Source organism: Mustela putorius, unplaced genomic scaffold (assembly GCF_011764305.1).
Source record: "Mustela putorius furo isolate JIRA1106 unplaced genomic scaffold, ASM1176430v1.1 tig00537350_pilon_pilon_pilon, whole genome shotgun sequence".
NCBI lineage: Eukaryota > Metazoa > Chordata > Mammalia > Carnivora > Mustelidae > Mustela > Mustela putorius.
Window position 1 is genome coordinate 19,018,723 of NW_025422471.1, and position 19,663 is coordinate 19,038,385.

Here is a 19,663-nt window from a genome sequence, read left to right on the forward strand (position 1 = left end):
GTTACCGCTCACTCTGCAGTGCCCGGTGCAAAACCAATTTCCAGAGCTCCTAGTGGGTCCCAGAGCATATCGTGGTACATAGTTTCTACCCTTTTGGAGCCTGTATTCCAGTAGTTATGTACCCACACCAGGGCTTGGATTCTGCTCTTGAATCCCATACAATATTCCTAGAACTACTTTAAACTAGCTGGCAGTCTTTTGATAGAGCCCAATATGAAAATGTACTAAATTTTTGGTGTGTTCTGTGATTACACTGATGCTGAACATACAGCAATATCTTTTTAATCTGGCATTTCTGAAGAGTAAGTGAAAGTCCAAAATTAAAAGTGAGCCTGATATATTTTGAAATTTTTACATTTTACCTTTGTAAAACATTGGCCGCCTTCCTTACTAAATAGAGTATACATGACACGATTAAGACAATCCTTCTTTGTAATGGGCTCTCACAGTTCTATTTTTAGGGTATTATTTTGAGATACGTAAAGATAAGATAAACAACTGGTGGTGGTGGTGCTGAAGCATTGTTTAAGAGACCTGCTAGCATCAGAAAAAGTGCAAACGAGCGTGACGCGCAAGGCCTTCTGGTCCCTGGCCTGGCTGCCTGTCTAACCCGGCCCCAGCTTTCCACGTCATCATCGTGAGTCTCCTCCTCTTTCGCAGTCACGTGGAGCTGTGTGCCACTGCACAGCAGCGCAGGGCCTCTCTAGCTCATTTCCTTGGTGCATACTATCCTGATAGACAGCAGTATCTGTTGCCCTCCTCTCTATCTCCTTGTCTGGCCCATCCAGCTGAGCCATCATCTCCTCTGTAAAACCATTCCCGTCCCCTCCCAGGCTGGGCGAGGTGCCTGCCAAGGCTGCTGCAATGCACGGCCTCGGAGGGTACCATTCGCACGGCGTCCTGGGGAGACCCTTCCCCTTCTCCAGTGGTCTCCTGGGTAGGTCTCCATGCACTTAGCATTCCGCTCTGTTCAATCCTTCGCAGCCACCCTGAGGGGTGACCGCTTTGGGATCTGAAGCCTTAGTTCCACTTATCAGTGGATAATTACTTGAATTGTGACTAAATGTGGTACAGGACGTAATTCCGGGGCCCTTAAGCTGCATAACGCTGGGTTTTCCCTCCCAGAAGCGGCTCAGATTGTTCACTTATTTAGCCTATCTGGGGCGGGTTTTTCTTTGTTGTGATTTCTGTCATTTCTCCCGTTTCCAGGGACTGTTGCTGCTGGCAGCCTTTTTAGGTGTCCATTAGCACAAAGGGACACTCCTCCTTCTGCTCTTCCATGCTGCCGTGTTTCCCTGCCCCCCTCTCCTCCCATCCTCCCCCCTCCTCCTACCCCTCTCTTTCCTCTTTTTCTCTCTCTCACCCAGTTCCCCATACCCCTCTTGCTCCTCCAGGGCTTTATTCTCTCCTTTTCTCTTCTGATTGCTTCTCAGCAGTAGGGGCTTTTGCCCTTCAAACCACTGCTTACAAAAAGCTCGCATATTTTTTTAGAAGCCAGTCTCTGAATCAACCAGTGACATTTTATTTCCCATGACCTTCTTATCTTTAGTGGTTCTCTTGGTATACGCTACAAATTATCACTACACATTATATTTAGGTGTGCAGTTATTACCAATGTCTGACTGCAGTGTCTGAGAGCTGTGTGTGAGAGCTATATGTACGGTTTTCGGATAGCAGTTTCTTTTTTGAAGAGTCGTGCAATGCAACCATTTCTCTTGCTTTCTAGGTACTATACTCTCAGGATTACATTTCATCACCTAGGTATAAAAACATCTGCGTACCTGCTTAAGTTCATAAGGTGAAAGAGAATATTCAAAGGTCATTACTACACAAATCATCCTCAACTCTACCTTGCTCAGCAGTGATGAAAATTTGGATCTTTTATGTTCATGGAATAATCATTGCTTTCTATGAAAATTATGGAAGAAAAGGTAGTTTTTATGGTTGCTCCTTTCCTTTGAACTTTGACAGAACCCAACCAGGAGCAATGGTACCTCTACACTGCTCTCAGTAGTATGGACTTGAGACTCTCTTGAAATTTTACAAAGCCACGGTCACATTTGAATGGAAAAGACTTTGGCGGACTTAGTGTTGGTAACTCTAGTGGTGGGAAATTGGATCCTGATTGAAAGGAAGGGTTTGGGGGAAGGGTGGGGATGGTAACTTATGGTGTTCAAGGATTGGGAAACCTTTGAGATTTAGGTGTACATACTTTCTCTACTTCTTGTAAGAATACTGCCCATATTTTTAGGTTTTGTACATGTAGATGGTTATTTGGTTTTGAGTGAAACACAAACCTAACACTTATATATCTCAAAAGTATTAAATGGCATTATTATTTATAAAAGAAAGTTGCAAATTATGTAGATATCTTTGGATCTAGAGTAGTCATTTCTAAGTGACTAAGTAAATCAGAGGTTCAGTGCCTATAAAGAAGGTTGATTAAATGGTATTAGTTGTTTTCAGAATAAACAAATAGCTCAGCTAAAGAAGATGTAAATGAGGATTACTTCGTTTTAAAAGCTTATAAAACACTTTGAAATATCACTGTAACTTAAAAACCTACAAAGGTGAATTCTTGGGCTGTAACTCACTTCATAAAACCAATTTTGAAATTTAATTTAATGAGCTTAGCTGTTGATATCTGCCAAATTAATTGGAGAGTATTATATTTTCCTTCTTTGTGCTGTGTAGACACAGCCTTTTGGACTAGAACAGGCTTTGTTACTCATAAGCCAAGGAACTGAATTCTGATGAGGATCATGCTTTGACGTAGGATGTGAACCAATCGTAAATTTGCTTCAGGGTCTTGGAAGAGACCTTAAAAGTGGCAGCCAAAAGAGGTGGAGATTGCACCAAGCCCAGAAGAGACAGAAGTTTCTGCTGCTAACAAACATTAATGGATTTTTTTTGTTTTTATCATGACTTAGTAGAACCAAATACCTCAGTAAATCATCGATCATAAAACTGTTCCTTGCATTTCATTAAAAAAAATCAGGATTGACATGTTTAAAATCTTTCTACACCTTCTCAGAGTCTGATCACCGTATAAAATGTATGTGAGTTGCCTGATTCTTATTGTTTGTCAACTGGTTTAGAATTACATGGGGATCCAGTGGTGAGTTTAGAGTTGGATTTTGTGTTATGTAGAAAGCTTGTTACTGCTGCATCTGTGATGCCACCAAAGCTGTTTTGTAGATGATTTGCGGTTGTATTTTTAGATCCAGGGTTAACATAATGTTTACCTGGAGCTGTTGGGATTTTGAACTTTTAAAGAAATGCTAAAATTGTGAATTAAAGTCTTAAAATATTGTTTTGCTAGCTCAATTAGAAATACTTTCAAAAACAGTTTAAAGTGATGTTATGAAGTTTTTTACTCAAACCCTACTTCTAAATATTTTATTTAAAAACCTTTGTTTCAAATTATAATGCCTGTAGAGGTTTGCATTCGTTTAGTTGAAGGCCTGTGTGCGCTCAACTCTAAACTCATTTTTACATAACCCACATTTAAAAGCAGTCCTCTCACTTGTCAATTTTGTTCGTATTTGCACATTAAAATATAAAGAAAAGAGTTATTTTCCATTTTAGAATGATGTTGATGAGTAATTTTTAAAAAATAGAAATTTTATTTTATTTGCTATAGTTTGTTTTGGGATTTGTTATTTGTTAGGGAAAGAATGAGTTAACAACCTAAGCTCTTAATATTCATATATATATATTTTTTTCATTCTGTTATAGTGTTTCAGAAAAACCTTTTTACTATACATTTTTGGTTGAAGGGGGCCTTTCAGTCTCTTTTAAATATATGTGCTTAAGTTCTATTTGAATTGCAATTCACTAGGGAATTCGTCTACCTTTGCAGAGTTCTTAATTTAGTGCCAAATTCCTTGTTCAGTGTTCAGAAATCATTTATTATTACTGATAATGACAATAAGTCATTTGACTTTATACATTAAGAAAAAATATTTTGAAGTTTAATTTTATATTACTTAATATAATGCTTTGTTGTTGACACTACCGAGATTTTTGATCATGGAATCAAAGAATAAATTATAAAATAAGGAAATAAGGTCTTTCTTACACAAGTAGGCCAAGCAAGAATAATCTTTAGAACACACTTATTCACTTTTAGAGGAAACTTTCTTCCCCCAGAATGATGCTAGTACACACACACACACACACGCACGCACGCTTTATTGCTGGTTTGGGAGGAAATTACTCTAGGCCAGAAGAAATGAAGAAAATTTTAGTGAAACTTTTATTTTAGTGAAACTTTTATTTTAGTCAAAATTACTTCTACCATATGGACTTACTAGTCCCACAATTCGGTCATTGTTACAACGCCAACACACTGTGGCAGCACTGAGCATGTTAAAATATAAAGAAACTGAGAACCTGAGAAGTGGCCACATTGATAATTTCTATTCTGACTGATTTAATTATCTTTTAAGAATTTTTCATGACGTGGCTTGATTTTTTTTTAACCATTTTCTTTATGTGTAATGATAGAAAATGAATATTTTCTTGTGTATTCCATGAAGGATGCACTTATAAGAGGATAGCAGTATAATATTCATGTTGATGATAGTACAATTTTTAATGTTCTAGGGTAAAACTATGGTTTTCAGGGCAGCAAAAAGTAGGATACATTCTCCAAAGATAAATAGAAGGGAAGAAGTTGATTTTCTCTTAATATTACTGTTATCATCAAAATGCATTTATTGCTGATACATTAACAACGTGTTTATCGACTTCCCCTACTAACAACTATCCAGTTAAGAAATACCCTGTTAATTGTAACACCCTGTTAATTGTAGAAGCCAGGTTCCTGCCCAACCCTGAAAATGTAGAATTCTCACGTAACTGAAAAGTTTTTTGAGTAAATGGTAAGAAGCCCTGCAGATAGTGTCTAGACAGAGCTGCCAGAAACACACCAAACTACTGGAGGGATTTCTACTACGCTCAAGAATTTTGAACATATATCTTCTCATCCACCTATTGTACCAGTTTTTGTCTCCAACATATTGTGAATTACCCACTAGAGTTCACATGAGAATATTAGAATATACTGAGAGCAAGTCTATGATATCCTGAGTGACTAGGGAGGAGAGTCTTACTGACCGCCCAGGTAAACGCACAGGGAAAGAGACATTTTTGGTATGTAATGTCAGAATGTAATGTAATGTAATGTAATGTAATGTCTGCGTACACCCGCCCTCTCATGTATGATGTGGCTACATGCAAAAGTCACTAAGAACACGCAATGACAAGAAAGCCCTCTTTTACTAGAATTACAACTTACATTCTTTCCTTCCTGTCATAGGAGTGAATTTTGACAACTACCTGTCCAGTGGTATTATCCCCTTTTAAGAGATTCCTGGCTGAAGAGGACACACCACAAAATTGGAGAGGCCTAGTTGACTCTGCTTACTGTTTTCATAGTAGAAAAATAAGTCAAATAAGATGGAAAATAAGTATATAATACTATCTTCATTATACCTAGAAATGCATCCCCCACCTCAACGTGAGCTGGGATAGAGAACACAATTCTAAGCGAAGGTATTGCAAACAAATAAATTTTGAGTGACAAGTTCGCAACTTCTAAGCATCACTTTAAGGTTAGGGTTTTAGACGGTTTGCAGTCTAGAAGGGTCAGAATCCTGCTATATGTACTCCATTCATTATTCATCCAGCAATGCCAGACTGTTCCTTGGAAACAAGGAAAGGCCCTACACTTGTTAATATGTGTACGCACTGCTTCCCCACCCCCCCCCCCCGCACACCCCAGGTGTTCAACAAAAGTTTGCAGAATTGAACACTATAGGGAACACCAAACACAAGTCATACTTTTATTCATATACACCTTTTTTCAATTTGTTTTGGAAAACTTATAAACTAAACCACTGCAGAATCCTTTCATAAAACTGGTTTGGGGGAATTCTAACTCTCATCTCAGGAATTATTTAACGCAGGCGTGGTTGGATTAATGAACAAACGCACTGTAATTAAATGAAGGGATGCTGAGTTTCTCCCTAATTCCATCAATATTCTCTGAGAGAGAGAAAAAGAGAGAGCTGGCAAAGAATAGCCAGCCAAAAACAGTAAGTGAATTGAATTGCTATTTCAACAAGCATTACTGAATATTATCCCTTTAAAATTCATGAATTTATTTGCCTAGAAGGACAGTCCTAAAATGCAATATGAGTAGAATAGAGGGTCTGAACACTTTGGTAAGAAAAAAATCACATAATAACAATAGTAAGTAATGAACTAATGTGTACGAGACACTGACATTTGTCATGGACTATTCCAACTGATAGCTAAAAACACATGACCCAAAAGCAGCCGAATGACTTCTGTCAGAATCACACAACTAGAAAAAAGCAAGCCAGGACTGAAATGAAATTCTCTCCTTCCTCCCTTACACAAACTCCTTATCTCCCCATCTGCCTAGGAGAGCTCCAATGCACATGCTACTGGTTTTCCATCTAGCTAGAAATAGTTCTCCTGTTCCCTCTCTGCCCTGGTTTAGATGATAAATCATATGATTGTGTCAAATATCAACTAATGTGATTGTTATGCCCCAATAATGGGTCCGTGATTAAAGGAGCGAGACTGATAAAAAGCAAAGGTCAAGCAAAGCTTTATTTCGTGCCAAGCATCAAGAATCTAACCGAACGTTCGGGGACACACCTCTTATGAGGGCAAACCTCTGTTTCACAGACTAGCTATTAAAGGGAAAGGCCATGCGGTCAGGCCTGGCCACGCACAGGTGGCCAATGAGATTGTAACACACACAGGAAACTCCACAGTGATGCCAGGTGACCAACTGAATTACAATTTACCCTAGTAGACATTTGACCTAGCCTATCACCTTGGTTGGGATTGGCGCCCAAAAGGCTCCCAAAGGGCAGGGCACATACTCCTTGGTAACCGGGGAGACAGTATGCATCCCCTCCACTGATGAGATCTCTCCACCTGGCCTGACCCCCCCACCCCCCACCCCCCCACTGATGAGATGTCTCCACCTGGCCTGACCCCCCTACCCCCATCCCCCCACCCCCCCACTGATGAGATGTCTCCACCTGGCCTGACCCCCCTACCCCCCATCTCCCCACCCCCCCACTGATGAGATGTCTCCACCTGGCCTGACCCCCCCACCCCCCACCCCCCGTGTATCCGAGTATCTGGGCTTTGTTACCTGGAGCTGGTTTCCGAGACTTGTTTTTAAGTGAATCCCCTGGGGGAAGGGGAGGAGGGACAGTTTAACTTTAATGAAAGCCTCTTGCTAAATAGGCCCTTACAGTGATAAGTATTATAAAACATAAGAAAAGTGGAGAGAAAAATGGAGAGGTTGGGTAAGATTCTTATGTAATGAATGGAGAAAGGGCGAGAAGCAAGAAAAGATAAAACGATTGTAAATTCAGAGGGAAAACGGAAAGAAAGTAGGTGATTCCAAAACACGGAAGAAGAAAAGAAAAAGAAATAACTCATAATTTTTAAGATGCAGATTATTCTGAGAGTCATGAGGATCCTAGAAAACAAAAGGTTGACCACGACCAGATTAGAAAGGGCCTATGGCTGGCCATCTCCTGTGGGGCATCATAAATGCTCTACAGCTTCTTCAGTAGCTGGTGCTTTCACAGAACAACGGAAAGAACAGGGGGAAATGCTGTGTTCGCCTTAAGTTTGCATAGACTCACTCCTTGAGGGGAGTCCTATCACTGGACAAAGATTTTTTTTTTTCCAGTTGTGGCTTCTCTCTGGAGCGCTGGGTATGTTCCAAGCAGTTCTGCATTACCCCGGTGTGCTTAGGTAAAGAACCAATTGTCCCTCCACACCCTGAACGATTCAAATGCATCCTTAGTCTGAATTCTTCAGCTATTATTTGGGTCAGAGGTGTGACCTCCGGATTGATAGGTGACTCATAGCCGAAAACAAAGCCAACAACAGCAGAGCCCCTGAGGAGCCAGCACAAGGCTGTCTCTTAATTTAAAAAAAAAAAAAAAATGCTAAACATGAAAAAAATACCAGAAAAATAAAAAGAAAGAAAAAATACAGTCTGAGCAGCCTATAATTTTTAATTCCATCAAATAAAGGCCATTCTAACTGGAAAAAAAGGTTAAAAGAAGTTACTTCACAAAAACGCCACATTTTTTAATGAATTAATGTAACCTAGTGAAGAAATGCACTTCAGCAGTCACTTCTCCTCTTTCTTTTTTATTTTTGTTTTCATTGCACCGCACCACTGACCAATTTTTAAGAAACACTGATCATGAACCCTCTTCCACCTCTAACTAGATCAGACTTAAAAGATACCAAGGAGGAAATAATTCAGTCTATTTCAAAGTTAATTCTGTTAACTGAGATTCTTACTCAATTTTGAGCAACCTCTGCATTGATTCTTATAATTTTTTTTAAAGATTTTATTTATTTATTTGACAGACAGAGATTACAAGCAGGCAGAGAGTCAGGCAGAGAGGGGAGGAAGCAGGCTCCCCGCTGAGCAGAGAGCGGCTCGATCCCAGGACTCTGAGATCATGACCTGAGCCGAAGGCATCTGCTTAACCCACTGAGCCACCCAGGCATCCCTGATTCTTATAATTTTTAAACTACATTTCAAGTGCTAAGTTGAAAAATGGTTTCATTCATTATGTCCTCAGTGGAGGAAAAAAAGTAACTCTCACCATCCTCCATATAATAATAGGGGTAACTCTTGAAACAGTGTTAAACTCTCCTCAGTCTTGGCTGCTTTAGTCCTTACATCTGTTTTTCTCCCAGGTCCAGATTTCCATTCATTCTTCCTCTTGGCCCAGGGAGGTCCTGGGTCCTGGGCACACAGTGAGGAAAGCATTCACACTTTGAACTCAAACATGTCTCTTGCAAATGGCACTGTAATAAGTGCTACTACTTATAACCCAGTGAGAGAGGCATGAGGGTCAGCATTCTGACTTGGGTGAACTGTAAGAGATCTGACAGAATCAGCTAGGACAGCCAAAGGCGATCCTCAGGGCACACGGGACACTCCATGAATGGCGCTGGGGAGCGCAGACTCTGGGGTCAGACTGCCTAGATCCCCAGGACCTTGCTTTACATGCTTGGAATGCCACCATACTGACTCTATTTCCAGAATTATAAAATGTGTATAATTGATGAAGTCCCAGAACCTAAGTCAGGTTCGGTGGGGTGAGGAGGTTCGGAGCCGACGACTAAAGAAAGAATTCTTAAGACGTCATTGGTGCAAAATGGTGGTTTATTAAAGCACGGGGACAGGGCCCGTGGGCAGGCAGAGATGCGGCTGCCCCGGGTTGTGAGGGGTGGTTGGTTATATACGCAGGAGTTGGGTAGGTGAGGACAAAGGGTTATTGGGGCAAAGAATACTATCAGGATATTGAAGGCTTAGTTACTATCAAGTAAAGACAATTGAGAGTCTCCTGGTGGAATGTTACATTCCTGCTATCAAGCATCCTTGTTAATGAGATTTAGGTTTAGAAGAAATTTAACTTTATTTACTTTTCCTTCTACCTCCACCTCCTTCGGTTTTTATGGAGGGGAGGGTGACATTAGGCTTGAGAAACTGAGTTCTGTGTCTTTGGAATTTGGGCTATTGATAAGGTAACTTCTTTGTTTGTAAATCTCAAGGACATTTGCAAACCAAGGGAGACTCCTGTCTTGCAGGACTGTGATCCTAGCAAGTTAACTATTTATCATTTTATGGCAGTCAGGGGTGCCTGAGGAATGCCACACCTATGGAGGGGAGCGGATGGAAGGGGGGGTGCAAGGCACCAGCTTTTGGTTTGTCCTCAGCCAGCCTCCTGCTCCCTCATCATAATAACATACTTCATTGGGGTACCTGGGTGGCTCGGTCAGCTGGGGCATCCGCCTTTAGCTCCAGTTATGACCCCAGGGTCCAGGGATGGAGTCCCACATCTGGTTCCCTGCTCAGTGGGGAGTCTGCTTCTCCCTCTGCCCCTCCCCCTGCTCGTGCTCTCCCCCCTCAAATAAATACATAAAATCTTTTAAAAAAAATAATATACTTCTTGGGGCACCTGGGTGGCTCAGTGGGTTAATGCCTCTGCCTTCAGCTCAGGTCATGATTCCAGGGTCCTGGGATAGAGCCCTGCATCAGGCTCTCTGCTCAGCAGGGAGCCTACTTCCCCCCCAACCTCTGCCTGCCTCTCTGCCTACTTGTGATCTGTCAAATAAATAAATAAAACCTTTTAAAAAAAAATAACATACTTCTTCAATTGGGTTGTTTTGAGAAATAGTAATTAAATGGGTGATGCTCCCAGGGCAGTGCCTAGACATGTAGAAGCTGTTCAGGAAATATATGGCATAGCTCTCACGGTACAGAAAATAGCACACATGCCTTCTGCTTGGCTTAGTTCCCCATTACCTAAAACAGTAATGTTATTATTCTTATTTTCTCATTGACGTATAGTTGACAGACATTACATTAGTTTCAGGTTTACAATATGACTCGACAAGTCTACATGTTACCTTGTACTCACAAGTGTTGGCACCATCTTAATACTAATTGTAACACAGTAGTGTTTAAGGAATAGCAATTGGCCACTTTGCCATTAGACTGTTGGTATGAGCATATCTTTGTTTCTATCAAACTATTAGACTTCTATGTTGGTCCCAGTATCTTGCTTCTGAATAGTGGTTTCATTATGGCCAAAGCAGAAATGTAAAATTACAGTCCTATCATAGGTCTTTGACCAAGAACATGACCATTTCCAAGTGAACTGCTCGTGACCCTGGCTGTGCCCTCAGGCGGCAAGGCTCCAGAAGGTTGGCAGAAGGGACCATCTGCATCTGAGTTGCAGTTCAACAAAGCACTAGTTCAAGGCTGGTAGTAATTGGTAGTATGAAAGTCCCCCAAGTTCCCCAGATTTTTACTCGAATCAAAAAATAAAAAATTTTTACCTAACGTAGATGGATACACAGAGAAAATGTTGTTACAAAATGCAAATAAACAGGACTCCATTCATTCGCTCCCATGCCCACCCGCAAAGCCTGAGGCATCCCTCACTGAGGCCCAGCGCGCAGACCGTGGGCACAGCCCTTGTCCTCGAACCTCCATCCAGGTGCAGTACCTCTGTTGTCCTGCTGTTTGCTTAAACAATGAAGATTGTGTCCCCAGGGTTTGTTTGTCTAGTTTTACCTCTTTTGGTAAGACAGTTGCTCCACTGCCAGGGTAGCAAAGATAACTCCATCTCTCATATCATGGGTGCCTGAGTGCCAGGCAGGGTGCTAGGAAGTGCAAACCGACATGCATCTCTATTCTATTCACAAATCACTGAAAGTGTGCAATATGCTTTTTTTTTTTTTAAGATTTTATTTATTTATTTGATAGTGATCAGAAGTGGGCAGAGAGGCAGGCAGAGAGAGGGGATAATCAGGCTCCCTTCCGAGCAGAGAGCCCGTTGTGGGGCTCGATCCCAGGAATCCGAGTTCATGACCTGGGCTGAAGACAGAGGCTTAACCCCTGAGCCACCCAGGTGCCCCTGCAATATGCTTTTTAAACTGAGGATGATGATGATGGGGTGTGTGTGCCTTTGTGTGCACATCTGAGCTACCAAGGCAGTGTTCATGGCACCTGATGGTATTATAGATGAGTAGAAATGAGGCAGGGCACAGTCATGTTAAAGAAAATACCATCTCCCTTCTCCCAAGTTAAGTCTTGGGGCAAAAAATGTATATTTACCTATAACACATGTTATGGTTTTAAGATCATAGTAGGTTCAAGTTAAAGAGCCTAAATAAACAAGGCAATTAAACAAAGAACACATTAAGCTTCACTTTCAGAAAAGTCACTGTAACTTAAAGTAGGTGTTGCTTTTGTTTGAAAGCGAATACAAACTTTACTACTTACTAGGTATGTGACCTTCAGCAAGGTAACTGTATCAGGAAATATGGAAGTTTTGGTCTCACGGTCTCAAAGATTGCATGAGCCATCATAGGTACCATGCTTATCATAGCACTGGCAAATCGACTTTCAATTAAAAGGAACCGCTGTTAGAATTATTATTTAGCCCCCCCCACACCACCTGGGATATTTGCAATTAAAAACCGACCCTTGGACAGTTAATACATTAATTCAAAGGGATGAACCCTTGGTGATACCACTTTTTATACTATATATGGCATGGGGGCACCTGGGTGGCTCAGTGTGTTAAAGACTCTGCCTTTTCGGCTCAGGTCATGAGCTCAGGGTCCTGGGATGGAGCCCTGCATCAGGCTCTCTGCTCAGCGGGGAGCCTGCTTCCCACCACCAACCCCCACCCCTGCCTGCCTCTCTGCCTACTTGTGATCTTTGTCTATCAAATAAATAAAATCTTAAAAAAAAATACTACATATGGTATGGAATTAAAGGAGATACATACATTTGTGAATAATATATTTTGAGTAAAAGTGAATAAAAATCAGGATGACTGTAGTGGTAGGATGCACAAGTCTAAAAGTGGGCGTGTGTGTATGCATGTATATGTAAATTATGTGTATGCAAATTATGCTGTAAATGACCACACAAATGGTAAAATTAACATAGCAACGTCTCCACCTCCGTTCTTCGGATCCCTCACTTAGAATTTCTCCTTTCTTTAACTGCTGAAATCGTATGCTTTCCTCACACTCTCTTCCACATTTCCCTTTCCTTCGATTCCCGCGACAAGCAGAGAGTGCCATACCCACACCTCTTGCTCAGGTTCGCCCATTGCTTTCTGTTTGTGTATATAATTGCCCCAATTACACCCCAAATTCCAGAAGATCACCTTTATTATGTTTATTCACCCAAAGTGTAATTCTGAGCTAAAAACTGGTCATATTTGTCAGTAATATTTGTGTGGACAAACATCTATAACTTCAGAAAAAATTCATTTCCCAAAAGCCTTCGAAGGAACAAGCAAGTGAACTTTACAACATAAGATTAGCAAGTCAGGTAGGATTTTGAAGGGGACACTCTCAGTTTCCCAGAAAAGTGAGTTTCTTAATTTGCTCATCTACCATGTTCTTTCTGTGACATAAGGAAGAGGAAAAAAAAGGAGTAAAGCAAACATGAACGACTGAAGCCATAGGCATCCCAACGATGCCAAGTTTTAGTGGGGAGAATGCAGGGAGGTGCCTCTGTCCCCCAAGAGACAGGGGACGCCGGTGACTCGTGTTATCATCGGGCTCCCGAGTCTAGGCGAGCCTGCAAGGACCTCCAGGAACAGACTCAGAGCTCTTTAATAAGTATTCCAGAGAGTCAGGCTTTCCTGGAAAAAACAAATTAGTGTGAGAAGCCAGTACTGTGCAATTTCAGTTTTAAAAATAGCCAAGTGTTGTTAAGGCTGCTATGTGCATGAGAGAAAAAGAAAGCCCTTGTTAATATTTGCCTCAGCTTTCACGGTAAAGCAGAGGAGCGACCCTGAGATTCTTGCCTGACAAATACGGCCAAGGTCATGGGCTTCCCATCACTTGGAGTCCTTCAGATGACAAAATTTGGGGGGAGCATGTCTCCCTTTCTCAAATCGGTCTTGCCATAAAGGACTGCCAAACGAGGGCTCTGCCTCTTTGACTCAGGACTGGAGCTAGGCTTTGCTGTCCGGTTCTGGTCTTCATCTGCCTCATTCCTCTGGAGGCAGGCAGGGATATTCCCTGCAGCCAGCCGTGCCTCCCCCGGCTGCAGAGACCCTACCAGGCGCTCAAAGTTGGTGCGTCAGCATTTTAGGTAAAAATGAATGAAAAATCAATCAGGATGACTGCAGTGGTAGCATGCACGACTCTAACCTAGTTGGTCCCTCATTTTCAACTCTTCACCATCGACCCAAGTCAGGTTTAAGATGGTAAGTGAATCTCGAATAAATGTGCTGCTTTTGCTTCACACCAGGGATTTTTTTTTCTTTTTTGTCTTCTTTTTTTCTATTCAGAACAAGCAAATCTAACCTGCTTAGGAAGCCACATGTAAAATGAATGAGGATGTCAACTTCCAAGCAAATATTATTTGCCCCAGTTTAAGATTCAGTTCCTAATTAGACTGGGGATTACTCCTGTATACATATATCAAATGATTGTTTTGTTAAGTAATACTTCCAATTCAGAGATTTAAATATTTTCAAAGTCCTTCTGTATCATTGCCATATCTTTTTGTAACCAACTATAATTCTTCATATCAGAACAATACTGATGTAAATTTCTAGATTTAGAATTCTGCAAAGATAGAGTTAAACACGATTTGGACTCTGGCTACATAAGGGAAACTGGAATTGTTCAAAGCTGCAGTCTTCAGCTCCCAAAGACAGCTACAGTAACTTTCTGAACAGATTGGGTTAAATATTTTTACAGACCCATTCTCTGATGATAAGGCAGTAATAAGAAGTGCAGTGCAACACTCCAAAGGGTTCTAAATCTCACAAGCCTCTTTGTATGTGATGCTCTCGCAGTGAAGAAGATTCCCTGGGTTATAAAGATGAAGAGGCTACTTCTTCTGGTGCTGATTTCAATCTGCTGGGCTGATCATTCAGACAACTACACTCTAGATCATGACAGAGTGATTCACATCCAAGGTAAGAAAACACATGTTCTCTTATGAAAGTCAAATTAATTGCAAGTTCCTTGGAGTTGGGATGCTTGATTGGGGCTTCTGAATTTTAGTTCTGCTGCATTGACTTTTTTCTTTTCCTTTCTGTTAATTGGTGAACTCGCTCTCCACAGGCGTTTGAGTGCCGTTGCATTTCAGTAGGGCTAAGAATTGAGGACGATCAAAGTGGAATGGCTTAAGAACGTCCAGCGGCAGGGGGTCGATGCCATTGTTGAAGGCTTTTTAGTACAGTGGCTGTCTTCTAAGTAGAATGCAGGGCATAAAGTTTATTTAAATGTAAGCAAAAGCGGGGAGACAGAGGAAGTGAAACTTAGGATGTAGAGTCATTTTTGTGAGAGTAATCATTAAGAAACACAGTGTGAAAATGAAAGACAGACAAGCTAAGATTCAGGAGAGTAACTCACCTTGTGACCATCTCCTCTGGTAAAGCTTCCGTTTCCCACGGACCAATATATTGCTCCTGCATATTTCTGTCCAGCTCAGCTGAATCCTAAGGCTGAGAGCTGTAGCAAGATTGGAGACTGCATGCAGTACAATGCAGCTGTTTCCTCAGTCCCAGCTTCAGATGAGGGACATCCTGCATTAGGAAAGCTGAAAGACTTATGCAATGAGAGTTTTAAAGGAGCTGCAGCATCTCTCTTTGCCCTTGGATGCTGAATAATTAAAATAAAAATTATTATAGACCTGAACAGCTTAAACATATGATGATATTAATTTTAGATGAACTCAGTTTGGGGACAAGAGGCATTATAAGTTTGCCAAGAGACATAAAACATGAAGTTACATCTTCAAGGTCAAAAGCATAGTCTCAGAAAACTGTCATCCCCTGTTGGAAAGTATGGTTTGTGAAGGTCAAATGATAGTGTAAGTCTTACTAGAAGTATTTCCGTGCGTATATGACAACTACACGAATAGGATTCTGAATTTGAAGGTGTCTAGCTATTTTAGACATCTCTCTTTCAGTTCTCTTTGCTTCCCACAGCTTTAAGGTTTTCCAGTGTTGGACCGTGGAAAGGAATTATATAATCACAAATTTTACTATGCAAGCTGCTGACTCAGCTATTTCTTTAACGTGTGTAGTAGAATCAAAGCTGTCTCCCAAAGGCTGTACGGCACTTATACACAGAGATTTCTTGAGGAAGGAGAACATCCTTGAACATCTAATCACAGAATTCAATTCAGCCAAAATAGTAATAACTCATCATTAACAGTAGCAGTGTTAAGTAATTATTAAATTTGATACATTATTAACTATGTACAAAACATTTAGTCCAAATTGCACCCAAAGTATGAAAATATTATTTTTAAAATACTCCTGAGGAGGCTATAAGTCAGACTCAAGTTTTTTTAGCAATGAAAACTTTTGTTGCTCCAGCCTTTCCAACCCCATATGCTCTGCTGAAATTTAGTGCAAAGGAATTTTTGACACAAGTGATCAGAATTATCCAGATCATTTGCATACAATACCCTTTTTTTTTTTTAAGTGACTGGATACTCCACTTCATTTTAATTGTAAATTCATATTCTTAGAAAGTTATTCACAGCTTTCAAGTAATAAAACCACAAAGCCTATACTTTGTTTGGGGAAGTTGATACTGAGATGTGACTTGAGACATGATCCTAAGTCTGGAATTTATTTTAAAATTTCTCTAAATACCCATCATTGTTATTTTATTTAATAAAAAGTTTTCTTTTTCCTTTATGATTGCACTCAGATTGAACTTTCTTTTTCTTCAGTCCTTCAGAGAAACGCTTCCAAGTGGTCTGCCATAATTTCAGTTGTCTTTTACAACACAAAAGTAAACCATAGAGCACAGTAGATAATCATTGAAGCAGATGACCTTTACTACTTGTGGAAATCCTTTATGATTTTCTCACATTTAAAACTGTTATTTTTCAAACTTGGCCCAGAAGGAATTTAAGGGAGCTGAAATCCTCCTAAAATTTGATATGAACTTTACAGTCAGCAGATTAAATTAGTAATCTAAATCTCAAATTCCTGAATTGGACTGATAAGCAGTATGAGCTTCTCTCAGCGATAGAAAATTGTTCAAAATTCATATTACTACAGAAACACCTTTTCTATCTCCCATTTTTCGTTTAATTTCTATTTTTGTACTCTAAGTTCTCTAGGCCTAAATAATAGTGGAGGAATAATGCCCATCAACCTTGAATTCTCCTTGGCTGCCATGGTAGAGATGTTCAACGCTTCAGTACATTCTTGAGTCTCATGCATAAGGGTCACCTAATTACTTTTCTGAGGGCTTCCTCCCAATTTTGTCATGGAAGCTTCCATAGAGATATAGGCACAAAAAACTGGGTTTAAACTGGGTTTAAAAAAAAAAGTCAAGTTACCAGGGGGAAAAAAAGAAACAGTAAGTGCAGGCCCCTGTGCAAAGCGTTCCTAGTAAAAAGCATTTTCTTGTGATGAAAACTCTTCCAACTTCTCATGGGGAAAAACACAGCTTTAAATAAAATTGTATGAGTACCAATTCATTCCCATTATTTTTGTTGTTGTTGTTATTGTTGTTTAACCAATTTGTTTACATAAGAAAGAAATTTCACTTGCCCATGAAGTCTGCTGAAAATGCGTAAGTCAGAATATTTGCTTGTATAGCATATACTCTCCTCAATGTAGGGAAGGGTAATTTCCTCAGTTACTTCCATCAATCAGAAGAGATAGCTTTTGTTAATGTCTTCTCCATAACATTCTCAACTAATGGACTGTACTCCTTATTTCATAAGGTGCCTCGTCAAACAACTTATAAATCCTTTGAAACTTGAGGTCATTAAGAAGAATTTTGGGGGTGCCTGGGTGGCTCAGTCAGTTAGGCATCTGCCTTCAGCTTGGGTCGTGATCTAAGGGTCCTGGGATTGAGGCTTGCATCGGGCTCCCTGCTCAGCGGGGAGCCTGCTTCTCCCTCTCCCTCTGCCTGCTGCTCTGCCTACTTGTGCTCTCTCTCTACCTCTCTCAAATAGTCTTAAAAAAAATTTTTTTTTTTTAAAAAGAAGAAGAATTTTGTATGGCGTACCAAATCACACAGAAGCACAATTTTTAAAATATTTAGATCGGGTCTAAAAACGCTCTGTGTAGACTTTGAATTTCCAGAAGAAGTTCAGAGATGAAGAATATACTTTATAAAATATAAGTCCTAAGACAGCAGAGAAATGTTTTGACCATTTGCCCATTAACCAATGTGAAAAGCAATTATAGTTACACTGAATATTTAAGTGTTTAACCTTACATGGGTCAGAGAGTCAGCACTTTCTGCCTCTGGAGTTCAAGAAAGGGTCTTCTAATGGCAAGTTCAAGAATGTTAGACTTACTGCTATTTATTGGTTTTAGACCTTGGACAACTAACTTCATCTTTTCAGGTCTCAGTTACCGCATCTAGAAAACGGGGGATGATCACAGATTCCATAGAGCTTTGTGAGAATTAAATTAGATAATACATGGAAAACTGCCTAGTTCTGAGCCTGGCACACAATAAGCTTCCAATAGATAACAGTTATTATTGTCATGGTTATTGCTTCCTAACCATCATAGAAAACTGACTTTTATAGGCTTGGGGGGGATAGGTTAAATGGGTGATTGGGATTAAGGATGGCATTTGTGATGAGTGCTGGGTGTTATGTGGAAGTGTTGACTCACTAAATTTCACACCTGAAACTAATGTTGCACTATATTTTAACTAACTAGAATTTAAATAAAAACATGGGAAAATATTAATGAAAGTAATGACAGCAACAAAAAAATGACTTTTAAATATAAAACGGAGCACAAATACTGGTGGGAAAAGGTCAACGTTTCAAATTCATTTGTTAACAGAACCACGTCATTATCTTAGTTCTATGGAAGTAAATATTTTCTAAGTTGCCTACTTTGTCCTCTTTAATTTCACAATTTAAGATTTCCCCAATAGTATTAAATGTCATCTGATCATTTTTACTTTCCTTTTGGGAACTGAAGCTTTCCAAACTTAAGTAATATTTATAAGCTATTATAAACACATATAAGCTATTTTAAATTTTTTTAAATAATAATAAGAGGAAAACATAATGCATATCTGGAACCCCCACTGAAAGCGGATACTCCCACTCAGTGTGGTTGGCCCCCTCCAACTGGTGTGTGCCTCAAACAACCTTTCTGTTCCAGTGTCACATGTGTTCCTTTGTGCTAACATGCCTCCCTTCCCTCATCATACTGTGAGCTTTGGAATATCCCAACTATTCAATACTGCTTGGCACATAGTAGGTGCTTAACATGTTTGTTGAAAAATGAATGAGTGTAATGAGATACTTCCAAATGACTACTCTCATAGTGAGAACTTCTGAAATCCTGTGGCATTCACAGCATTTAGCGACACAGGACACACGGTGTGGGCTAGATGAACATTATATGGCTGCTTCCATTCTGTAATGGTTGGCATAAGTTAAATCATCATGTATGGGATTTAAGAACTTAAAAGAACAAGCATAGATCATTTAGATCAAAATTCCATCATAGCAATGAAGAAATAAAGATCCATAGCTTTTGCGTTGCTTATCCCAGGTGACATGGCTTTGAGGGGAAGTTTCTCTCCACTAATCTCTTCTCCTTCTTCAAATCTGGGATCATTTCCCACTTTCTTAATGAATTCTCCCTGCCAACTACATTCTGCCCCTCCTCTGGCACCCCAGTGTCTCTCGCCTTTTTTTACTTTTCTCTATAACACTGGTTACCTAGTCTACTTATTTTATGTAATTGTATCCATTTCTGCCACCTGTGCCCTTCAGCTCCACAAGGGTAGGTTGGGAATTTTGGTCTGATGTATCCCAGTGACCTAAACCATGACCTGCACATAATAGGTGATCAATTCACATTTGTGGAATAAATCCAGGACCCAAATCCAGGCGCTTTCCCTAATCAAGTCCCAGTCAGTCTTTCCAGAGCTCAGAGATGTCTTTCTAGTTCATGGGACGAGGGATGGCAGATGAGGAAGATGATTATGAGTTTGGGAGCAAATTCGGTCATATGCGTGGCTCCCAAACTGCGCACAGCACCTTACACGCCATGAGAGTGCACCCAGAGCAACG

At 40.3% G+C, this 19,663-nt stretch overlaps 1 protein-coding gene across 2 annotated transcripts in view; it reads left to right on the forward strand.

Annotated features, from left to right (window-relative positions):
• Window positions 1-19,663, forward strand: part of HAPLN1 (hyaluronan and proteoglycan link protein 1) — a 79,859-nt gene that overhangs the window by 29,186 nt on the left and 31,010 nt on the right. For both annotated transcript variants that reach the window (XM_045074437.1, XM_045074436.1), the window contains exon 2: window positions 14,430-14,552. In XM_045074437.1, the coding sequence (XP_044930372.1) occupies window positions 14,456-14,552 (97 nt within the window). In that variant the 5' untranslated portion in view covers window positions 14,430-14,455. The remainder of the gene's footprint in view (window positions 1-14,429; window positions 14,553-19,663) is intronic.